This window comes from Rutilus rutilus (genome assembly GCF_951802725.1).
Source record: "Rutilus rutilus genome assembly, chromosome: 21".
In the NCBI taxonomy this organism is placed as follows: domain Eukaryota; kingdom Metazoa; phylum Chordata; class Actinopteri; order Cypriniformes; family Leuciscidae; genus Rutilus; species Rutilus rutilus.
In genome coordinates this window covers 803,463-814,947 of record NC_140226.1, presented here as the reverse complement: position 1 = coordinate 814,947, position 11,485 = coordinate 803,463, and the positions used below count along the sequence as shown (strand labels likewise).

Genomic DNA, 11,485 nt, shown 5'->3' with positions numbered 1-11,485 from the left:
AAGCAGTTGCCAGCAGACCAGCCAATAGGCGCGCGAGCTACCTCGCCTATGTCTGTATGCTGCCGCAACGCGTTTTACATTAATACAAAATTAAGGTTAATTTTTTGGCTTCAGTATTCTAGTCAGGTCCGAATCTTCAAGATTGTGTAACCCTGTAGGCATTTTTGAGGAAAAGTTGTTATACCACATTTTTAGAAAGTTCAATGTCTCCTGAATAAGGATCCACCGTATAACATTGAAATAAGGGTCCCATTTTCTTGTAATTGTTCTTGAAACAATAGGTGCATTATTCACAGCCGAAACACTACAGGTGGATAGGGTAACATTTTAAAGTTATAGATATCACCATAAAACCTTTCCAGTTTTTCACTTACATAGAGACAGACATTTTTTGTATTACAAGTTTTCTGAAATGTCATGTTTACATATGCAAATGAGGCATACCAGTATATATATATATATATATATATATATATATATATATATATATATATATATATATATATTTATAATTCGTGGGGCAGGCATACCAGTACGCGGTTCCCCCTTTCGGGCTAGCCCTGTCTCCTCGCGTCTTCACGAAGGTTGTCGAGGCAGCCCTTGTTCCTCTCGACGACTGGCTGATCCTAGCTCGCCCTCGAGACAAGGTTTGCGAACACAGGGACCTAGTGCTCCGGCACCTAGCTTGTCTGGGCCTCCGGGTCAACTGGGAGAAGAGCAAACTCTGCTCCGTGCAGAGGATCTCTTTTCTCGGTATGGAAATCGACTCGGTCGCCATGTGCGCGCAGCTTACGAGCAAGCGCGCGCAGTCACTGCCAACTTGCCTTCGTCAGTTCGAGGGCAAGAGTGCGGTTCCACTGAAACTGTTTCAGAGGCTCCTGGGGCATATGGCATCCGCAGCCGCAGTAACGTCGCTCGGTTTGCTTCATATGAGACTGCTTCGCGATCAAGTCCCGAGGTGGGCATGGCAACACGGCACGCTCCGAGTCCCAGTGACTTCGACCTGCCGTCAGACCTTCACCCCGTGGATGAACCTCAGTTTTCTATGGGCTGGAGTGCCCATAGAACGAGTTTCCTGGCATGTTGTTATATCAACAGATGCCTCCACAATGGGCTGGGGCATTGTGCGTTGCTCAGGGGTCAGCACGTATTAGTCCGATCAGACAATACCGCCACAATAGCGTACATCAACCGACAAGGTGGTCTGCGCTCCCGTCGTATGTCGCAACTCGCCCGCCACCTCCTCATATGGAGTCAGAAGCATCTGAGGTCGCTTCGAGCCATTTATATCCCGGGAGACCTGAACCGTGCAGCCGATCTGTCTCGGTTTCGGCCTCTCGCTGGAGAATGGAGACTCCATCCCCAGTCGGTTCAGCTGATTTGGGATCAGTTCGGGGACGCACAGGTAGATCTGTTTGCCTCCCACGACTCGTCCCACTGCGACCTGTTTTATTCTCTGACCGAGGGCACGCTCGGCACGGATGCACTGGCGCACAGCTGGCCGCGGGGCCTCTGCAAGTATGCGTTTCCCCCAGTGAGCCTTCTTGCGCAGACTTTGCGCAAGATCAGGGAGGACGAGGAGCAGGTCATTTTGGTTGCCCTGTATTGGCACAACCGCACCTGGTTCCAAGAACTAGTACTCCTCGCGACAGCACCTCCCTGGCCAATTCCTCTGAGAAAGAACCTGCTTTTTCAGGGACGGGGCACCCAATGGCACCCTCGTCCCGATCTTTGAAATCTCCATGTGTGGTTCCTGGACGGGACAAGGCAGGTTTGAGTACCCTACCACCAGCGGTGGTGGCTTCCATCACTTCCGTAGAGCATCGTCCACGAGACATGCCTATGCGTTGAAGTGGAACCTCTTCGTCAACTGGTGTTCTTCTAAACTTCAAGAACCCACGAAAGGCCCGATCAGTGTCGTGCTTTCCTTCCTGCAAGAAGGGTTGGAGCGAAGGCTGTCTCCCTCCACCCTGAAAGTGTATGGTGCCGCCATTGCCACACATCATGATGCAGTTGATGGTAAGTCCATTGGAAAGCACGACCTGATCATCAGTTTCCTGAGAGGAGGCAGGAGACTGAATCCTCCTCGCCCTCCTCTCGTTCCCTCTTGGGACCTCTCAGTGGTTTTAACTGCTCTGCAGAGTGCTCCCTTTGAGCCTCTGCAATCAGTGGAGCTTAAGTTCCTGTCAATGAAGACAGTGCTCCTGGTTGCATTGGCCTCCATCAAGAGGGTAGGGGACCTGCAGGCATTTTCGGTTGACGAAGCGTGCCTGGAATTTGGGCCGGCTAACTCTTACATGATCCTGAGACCCCGGCCTGGATATGTGCCCAAGGTTCCCACCACATCCTTTCGAGACCAGGTGGTGAACCTGCAAGCGCTGCCCTCGGAGGAGGCAGACCCAGCCTTGGCACTGCTCTGTCCAGTACGCACCCTCCATGCTTACGTAGACAGAACGCAGTGTTTCAGGACTTCAGACCAGCTCTTTGTCTGTCATGGTGGGAAGCTGAAGGGAAAGGCTCTCTCCAAGCAAAGGTTGTCTCACTGGATAGTGGACGCCATTGCTTTGGCTTACCAGCAGCAAGGTCGACCATGCCCCCTTGGTGTGACGGCCCACTCCGTCCGGAGTGTGGCATCCTCTTGGGCTCTAGCGCATGGCGCCTCGCTAACAGACATCTGCAGAGCTGCAGGCTAGGCGACACCTAACACAGCCTCTGGGCGACCCCCACGTGTGTAGTCCACTGTAAGCCTCTCTGAGCATGTGTCTTTCCCTCGGCAAGCCACCTTGCCACCCCTGGGTTTGAAATATTCCACCTGCGGCTGGACACCCCAGTGATTCTCAATATGCAGCCCCCTGGGGTCATGTGTATTCCAAGTTCCCCCCTTCGGGCTGGGCATAATTGCATATTTCCACTGATATATGCTTCCCAGTGTACCTTGGTACCTTGGCATAATTCCAGCAGCCATTAAAAACAGTCCCTTTCATGTTAATGTTGTTTTTTCATTGTTTACATGTTTAAATATTCTGAGAATGCATAGTTTAGTTATAATGTTTAATGTTTAAACTGCAATAAATGCATTAAAACGTTTTGTTGTTTTTTTGTTTTTTTTGGCAGCCATTTTGTTTTTATTGTTTATGCCAAAACAGTGATCTTTATAACTTGTTATACGGCAGAAATGGATTCAGCACCTAAAAATCATATAGAAACAACACTTGAAGTACTTTTCCTCAAAAATGCCTACTGCATCTTATCCAGGGCTATTTATCTATTTTGGGACTCGACTATTCTCGTGGAAAAGGATTTTCCCCTAGCGTATTCTACGCAGTACTCATTCCTCTCTCTAGAGAGAACCGAGGTTACGTTAGTAACCGAGTACGTTTGTGTTTGAGGGATATTAGCTTATGGTTTTGTTTTGGGGGGTTATTGCTGCTCCCCCTGCTTTGTTGTAGCTTTTTTTTTATTTATTTGTATTATAGGTTAAAACAAAAGACACTAGAGACACAGAGGGGGTTTTGCATCAACACACCATTTATTTTGTGTACTTTACATTTTCAATTCTCAAAAAATTTACAAATTTGCACAAATATTCTTGCCTGTAACACTAGAAAAGATATATACTGTGGCTGGTAGGATCTCCTCACTGTGATTCAGTATCCCTGGGAAGTAACAGATAAGATATGTTAGTACACAAGACACTCATTATCAGGTTTAATTTTACTAACAAGGTCCACACACTATATAAATATTTGTATAGGCTGTACTGTGACGAGTGACAATGTGTAAAGCCCTGTGAGTGTTTAAAAGCGCTGTCACCCACTTCAACAGTCTAGCAGTCGGGAAAGCTGAAGTTTACAGTGAAGTTGTGATGGACTTATAGTTCCTATATTGTTTCCATACTGTGTGCAGTTGATGTTTTTAGTTAGCAGTAAATTAGTTGTTTTCTATGTAGCTTGACTATTTCAACAATAGACTAGAAATAGTTTATTAAAAATGAACATGTTATTGTAGTAGATTGTCCTAGTTTGAGACCAGTGAGGTAAAAGGCAGTTTACAACTGAACATATTCTGGTCGCATTAAATTTCCTTTCCATTCTTATAGCTTTACCTTTGGTTGTGGCTTTTGACCCAAATTTAAAAAATACAAAACTATTGGGTGTTGGGATAAAACTGACTGCCACCCTGGTTATAGTTAGGGTTAGGGTTAGGGTCGTATACCTGGTTCAGTGCCACATTGACCACAGTAGAGCCTCTGTTACAGGTGACTTTGCAGGCAAATCCTGAGATACAGATGGAGATGATGAACTGAGTAATGCAGAACACCAGCATTATTCCAACGATCCCCAGCTCATAGCTCTAAAATATATTCAACAAGGTCAAATAAAAGTAGATTACAAAAAATATCCCATCAGTTATATTGAGGCTCTAAAAGTTCATATTATACTACATATAAACAGTCATATTATGGCTTTTGAACAGTTGAAACACAGTGCACAAGTCACATGGATTACTTTCTAATTTTTATGATACTTCTATTGTGCCTTTTGTGTCATTTGAAGAACAATTTCCAGTCGTTAGTCATTATAACTGTATGGAAAAGACTGAAAAGCACAATCTTTATTAGTAAAAATTTATTTCAATCAGTAAATGACACAGTTGTCATTTTTGGGTGAACTATTCAAGTAAACAGCAATTAAAGAATAAACAAATTTAAGCTGATCACATTACTGTACATTGTAAATTTGGTACCTTAAAATAGCCATTGCGCCACCATGAAATGATTCCAATCTCTATGGACATCAGAACGATGGCTATCACTGCAGTTATGGCACTGAACACATTCATTATAAGAGAGGCTCTGACCTGCAGAGGAAAAGAGCTGACATGTGAAAGGTGACAGTAATAGTAATTACACTTATAAAATGGAACTGCAGGTTTAAATATGTAAATTGATAATGAGTCAGATCTCCTTTTAGTCCATATTCTTTTAATGGTAAAAATGTGTCATTGTTCTATAAGAAAGTTGAGATTAATGTGCAAGCTTCTGACTACTGTGGGAAAAGAGAGTTTTTGGGGGAGTTTATGGTATTTTTAAAACTTACTTGCCTCAATTTGTAATCATTTATATACATTTTCACAGAATAGCAAAATCTTATGTAAAAATCACTTTATAGGAGATCTACATTTCTCAATTTCACTGAATGGCAGGGGACTGGGGATGAGCACAAGTGGATGTGTTGTAGTGTTGCCATGCATTAATGCATTTGTGTATTTGTGTTCTGACCCCCCCCCCCCACACACACACACACACACACACACACAGACAGACAGACACACTCAACTAACCTCTGACTTCTCACACCAGACACACACACACACACACACACACACACACACACACACACACACTATATTCATTTCCTATGTGGCGTCTACAGAGCCCCAAACATCCTGAGTGTGAATTTTTTTTGTCACACTAACATAGTCAGGTACCATTTAAATTTTTTTCTGTGTGGATATAGTAAGTGTGAGAAAAGTCATCAAGTTTCATGCCATTTAGATGAAGGGATAATATTTGTTTTTTAAATATTATAGCACACGTCATGTGTAGTTTCCCCCGGCCCCAACAGCACATACGGGTTAAACAGATGCTGCTAACAGATGATGATATCTGGACTGCTGCTATATGTTTGACAGCTTGTAATGATTTAATAATAATAGTGTATGAATACATTAGAAACAATGTGGCAAAAGGAAAGTTTTCACACACAGATTTCAGCACATTATGTACGTACCACACACAGATGAAGTTTATTCTGCGCAGCAACAGACAGAGATCCAGCACTGATGAACTGAGAGAGAAACACACATTTCACAGTTCATTCTGGAAATTAAAAAGAGTAAAACCATTAAATGAAACTTACAATAAGGGATCCCCAGTAGGTGATGCCAGTGATGGTAGACAGATGTGGGTAACGGGTTGGGTATTCGAAGACACTGGTGCGTAAGATACCCAATAAAAACACCACCACTCCAATCATTATTTGGACAGTCTAGACAGGGCAGATATGAGTCAAGTAGTGTTCTTCATAAGGGCATAGCATTCATGTTTGAACACACACACACACACACACACACACACACACACACACACACACACAGAAGCTATATTAATGTGTTATGCACTATACAGTCTTTAGGCAATCAGACAGGAACACATCTGTTAACTTGAGGTCATATAATAACAGTTTCTTATTTTCTGTTCATTCACAGAAGAAAATTAGACACTAAAAATATTCCCAAATCCTCCATAATTGTAATTCATCATTAAATGCATTACCCCCAGTGCCTTTGGTTGTGCTTTGAAAAAGCCAGTAAGAGCCGTACTGGGCTGTGCTCCTCTGGTCTCCTGTCCATCATCACCAGTCACAATATTCTGTGTCACCTGTGGATTTACTTGGATGACAACTGTAGCTTTATCAGAGGAGATGATCCTGCTGGTTTCCATTTTAGGAAGAGTTTTCACCTGGAATTAAGCGTTCAGATTCTGCAGTTCACAACTCACTCAAGGCTGTTTTATTTTCTGTGTTTCATCTACAGTATTTATGATTACAGCATTATCTGATGCCCTTGTCCAGAGCGACTGATAAAACCGTGATACTTGCTTTACTAAGGCTGACATGAGCTTATAGACGTCTTCCTCTCCTCCGAAAGATCTCAGGACTCCAATTTACTGATTGTATATTTTGTAGCCTAATGTCCAAACAAATCCACAACTAATAAATATAATTTTATGTGCCAAAGTATAACAATAAATGAACAACCGTTTACACCGAGTCTCACTAGTAATAAAATAAACTATAGATGTCAATTGATGCATAAAATATTTTACCTGAAATGAGTTGTTGATGAGGATGTCTGATCGCTCTGTCTGTGTGTGTGTGTGTGTGTGTGTGTGTGTGTGTGTGTGTGTGTGTGTGTGACTGAAGAACTGTTAAGGAGGAGCTTGCTTCATATGAGCTTGCTTTATACTTGTAAAGATTATGTTGATGCCCTTCCTGATAAAATGTACATATAGATCAAATCTACAAGGCAGCATAAACTATAGCCGTTGATTGAGGACAAAAATCTCTGTGATTAAAAGCACCAACAGACGTGTCTCTGTTCAAAACACACAATTATCCTGTAGTTGGGCCCTGATTTATCAATAAATGATGGGAAAAGGCCTTAAAATAACTAAATTAAATCCTGATGCAGAAGTACAAATATTCTTGCCTGTAACACAAAAGATATATAAAAAAATAAAAATAAAATTCCTCTCAAACTTTGGCTGGTAGGATCTCCTCACTGTGATTCAGACGGGCCTATGTGAACTGTTTATCTATATTGACCGTTGAATTGTTCTTTATTGTTTGTTCATTTGTTTATTGCCTGTTTTTTTTTTGTTTTTTTATTTTTTTATTTATTTTATTGTGTGAAATAATTGAAATGTAAGTGTTATTTTTATTTGCTTTGTGAGTTGAACTGTAAAAAAAGGCAACTAAACCAGTGTAGATTTCAATTACAGTTTTTTTCGATTGCTAAACGACAGTGAGCACAACTGGAGTCACATGTGCAAAACTCTAACTACAGTCTGCACAGCAGCAGCTCATGTGGTCCAAACTCTAGTTCGTTTTTCATTGCTTGAACACAGTTTTCAAAACTCTACACACTTACCCCATGACTTTAACCACAACCTGCACAACACTGTGGATTTACAGCACTTTGTTCAAATGCTAACACACTGCTGTCAAAACTGTGAACCACACATTCACAACAGAATAGATTTCAGCCTTGTGCCTTTCACACACTGCTGATTGCACTTTCAGCTGAATGCTGTGTACTATGTACTTTTAGTTTCTACCTTTTTTTTTTCTCATTACCGGTACTGTAATTCCGTAAATTACTACAGACTATTGAAGCAAACCGCTAATTTTCATTTACCCTAAAGAATTGTTATGTTCTAAAAAATTAAACAAATCATGTGAAAGAATGTCACTCTTTTCTTTAAAGAAAATATTACTTTGTATGAAGTCACTGAAACTGTTCAAACTGTAAAGATGAAAAGTTTGTATTTTCTGTATTGGTGTTTGATGCTAGTGTTTTTACTCTCAGTGTGTTCTGAGTGACAGTGTGTGTTATCTCAGTGAGGGTTGTGCCAGTGTTTGGCTGCACTGAGCCTGTTTTGAGCCGTGTGTTAAGAGTCGTGTTGCTTGGAGTGAGTTTTGCAGGTGATGTGAACTGTTTAGCTCAGGTGACTGTTGGCAGAGCAGACTGTAGTTAGAGTTTTGCACATGTAGCTCCAGTTGTGGTCACTGTCGTTTAGCAATCGAAAAAAACTGTAAGAAACCTAAAACCTAAAATTAGTTCAAATAAGGAACTATAACACTAAAAGATGAATATGTAAAAAGAAAATATTGAAATACGAGTTAAAATAGAGACAATTTGAAGCAAAAAAAAGATTAAAAAGAAATACATAGGCTAACTCATATAAGAAAAATAAAGAGTTTAAAAAGGGATAAATAACTCTAATAAGTCTAACAAGAAAACCCAGAAACCGGTTTATTTAATTGTTTAGCCTATTTTCCTTACATTTATTGACAATCAGTGGTTTCATTGTTATTCCATATACAGTAATAAAAATAGTTTTATTAACAATGTTTTTTTTTTTACTTTTCTACATAGACTACTTAGATCAATACTTCATCATCGAACAATATTCAGAAATAGGTGCAGTTGTATGATTTTACTTTTATTAGACTGTAGATTGTAAAGAATGCTTGGTAATCGGTCTATTATTTAAAAAATGTGAGAAACAACTACCAATTCAGAATTTATACTGTTCCCAGATGACTCGTTTTGGATAACACAGATGTTTTCACCTTGTTTGTTTATTGAATTTTAACCACAAAATTTGTGTGTGTGTGTGTGTGTGTGTGTGTGTGCGTTTGTGTGTGTGTGTGTGTGTGTGTGTGTGTGTGTGTGTGTGTGTGTGTGTGTGTGTGTGTGTGTGTGTGTGTGCGTTTGTGTGTGTGTATGTGTGTGTGTGTTTGCTCAACTGTATCACAACAGACTAAACAAAAAGTCCAGGATATACTAATTCAGAAACTTGGTTAACAAATAGAATCTTTGGTCCAAGTCAAACATGTAATGAAATTATATTACAAAACTTTGGGCCTTGCCTCATGCAGAAGTACAAATATGCACAAATATTCTTGCCTGTAACACTACAAAAGATATATATATATATATAACATTAATTCCTCTGAAACTGTGGCTGGTAGGATCTCCTCACTGTGATTCAGTATCCCTGGGAAGTAACAGATAAGATATGCTAGTACACAAGACACTCATTATCAGGTTTAATTTTACTAACAAGAACCACACGCCATACAGACTATTTTTATTGAAAAAGAGAAAAACAATAAAGCATGTTGTGATTGATTAAGTTTTCCTATATCTATTTCATGATAAGCAATGTTAAAGGCAGTTTACCATGAAACATTATGGTAACTTTATATTTCTTTTTCATTCTTCTAGCTTTACCTTTATTTGTGGCTTATTTAGTGGATTTGATAATTCTCTACAAACATAGACTTAAACACAAATAACTATTGGTTGTTGGGATAAAACCACCAATGAATAATTTACCTAGTTCAGTGCCACATTGACCAGTGTAGAGTCTTGGTTACAGGTGGCTTTGCAGGCGAATGCTGAGATACAGATGGAGATGATGAACTGAGGAATGGTGAACACCAGCATTATTCCAACTGTGGCAAGGCGGGCTAGATTCCGCCCTGTGATTTGTGTTGAGTGACGGGGGTGACAGCCTATCGGCAGCCACCCCTGGCTTACTTAAGGCGGAGTTCAGGCCACCTGGGCATACGTCATCGTCACGGACGTTGTTGTGGGTGCGTGCGCAGTTCCGTGGGAGGTATGTACCTAGCTGTTTGGCTAATGTTGTTGTTAATGCATTCCCACGTTAATAGTGAATGTGTACATGTTTTAGCCAGGTTACTGTTCAAATCAATGCGACGTTGCTTTTGGGTGCAGGCTGTCCCTATCCGAGGTATGTTTATTCTGACAGACTAACGTTTGTTTTGATGTGATCTCCGGTAAACCCATGTTTCCATCGTAGCGTGGCTAATGTGTTTGAGCAGATGCAACATCTCTGTACACTTGCGGGTTGCCTATTGTGAACGAGACTGCGTGTGAGTAACTAAATCTTCTGTGGGCCTAGCGATCTACCATTGGGTAGGTAAATCTAACCACTTGCATAACCTGAGGTGGGTGTTTTTTTTAAATTCATTTATTAATTGTTTTCATTTCTTTTAGTGCATTAAACCACTTGTGAGCGGTTCATCACTGTGGACCGGGGGCAAAATGCTCCATTGACAACGTCGCTAAGACGGCACTGTTTTGTTCTGCTGCCATTTAATATCACTGTGACCATTGTGATTCATTATTTGTTTTCGTTAGTTTATATTGCATCTGCATATGGTGGTAAACGCTGGTGGTATTAGTGTGTGGCTAGTTTCCGAGCTGCCCGTCCATGCATGACGTAGCTACATGTGATGGTATAATTTAGCCCCACTTAATGTATATCACCACCAGCTGTTTGGTTATCCCTGAGCTCTTCGCCCTGTGCGTTCCTCAAGGACTGTGAAGGGAGCAACATTTTCTCTTTTTTGTAATCTCTTGTTTTTGTAATCCTGGATTCGATTCTTTTGTGATTTAATGTTTAATTGTATCTTGTTCATAGCCTTTGGCGGCTGTAACGTGGCCATATTGTGAACCTTTTAGGTCACCACCAGCCAGGTTAACTATTGTGCCCAGTAATTTGTAGAGTATTGATTTTGTTGAAGTTGTTTTATTATAATTTCATACGTTTGCAGTCAACTGTGAAAGTATATTATATTGTTTTTTTGTTTGTTTCAGGAGCTGAAGGCCCGCCCCGTGCAGGGAAGCTAGCTGTCTGTCCTCTTTTGGTGGTGGTTCCTTCACAGAGTGTTTTGCCGTTGGCACCTGTGTGTCTTTCACCTAGTGAGTGTGAGTGTTGTGTGGAGTGGAATTGGATGAGTGGTGTGATTTCAGGACACTCACTGTCCAGCTAGCTCCCTGCTGGCAAGCCTCAGCCCAAAAGTGTTTTCGTGTTCTTTATTGTTTTTTTCTTTATTTCTGGCCTGGTGCACACTTAACAGTGCAAAACTTTTGTCTACCTCAAAGTTTTTATATATTAAATTATTTTTGATAAAATAAAAAAAGTATTTTTGTATTCTGATCCACGTCTCTTGTCGTCTGTGGTCACGAACCAGCGTGTCTTGTATAAATTTCTCCGTTTAGTGAAACGGGGTGGCGTAGTCTGCTCTCCATTTAGTTATACTTTTCCTCATAAGTGTAACTGTAATTTACCCGATCCATCACCTCGCCACATTCTGGCGTAGTCGGC

At 41.0% G+C, this 11,485-nt stretch overlaps 1 protein-coding gene across 3 annotated transcripts; it reads right to left on the bottom strand.

Annotated features, from left to right (window-relative positions):
• Positions 1 to 3,507: 3,507 nt before the first annotated feature.
• Positions 3,508 to 6,965, bottom strand: LOC311281235 (membrane-spanning 4-domains subfamily A member 15-like). Of its 3 annotated transcripts, XM_084394030.1 has the most exons (8): positions 6,890 to 6,958; positions 6,663 to 6,750; positions 6,338 to 6,523; positions 5,922 to 6,050; positions 5,793 to 5,849; positions 4,747 to 4,860; positions 4,216 to 4,353; positions 3,508 to 3,656 (listed from the first exon to the last, which is right to left on the bottom strand). In XM_084394030.1, the coding sequence occupies exons 3-8, from the start codon at positions 6,503 to 6,505 to the stop codon at positions 3,648 to 3,650; spliced, it is 615 nt and encodes a 204-aa protein (XP_084250156.1). In that variant the 5' UTR covers positions 6,506 to 6,523; positions 6,663 to 6,750; positions 6,890 to 6,958; the 3' UTR covers positions 3,508 to 3,647. The 3 variants fall into 3 exon arrangements, with proteins under 3 accessions (XP_084250156.1, XP_084250154.1, XP_084250155.1); XM_084394028.1 differs by lacking the exons at positions 3,508 to 3,656; positions 6,663 to 6,750 and having other exon boundaries at positions 4,038 to 4,353; positions 6,890 to 6,965; XM_084394029.1 differs by lacking the exons at positions 3,508 to 3,656; positions 6,663 to 6,750; positions 6,890 to 6,958 and having other exon boundaries at positions 4,038 to 4,353; positions 6,338 to 6,622.
• Positions 6,966 to 11,485: the final 4,520 nt, after the last annotated feature.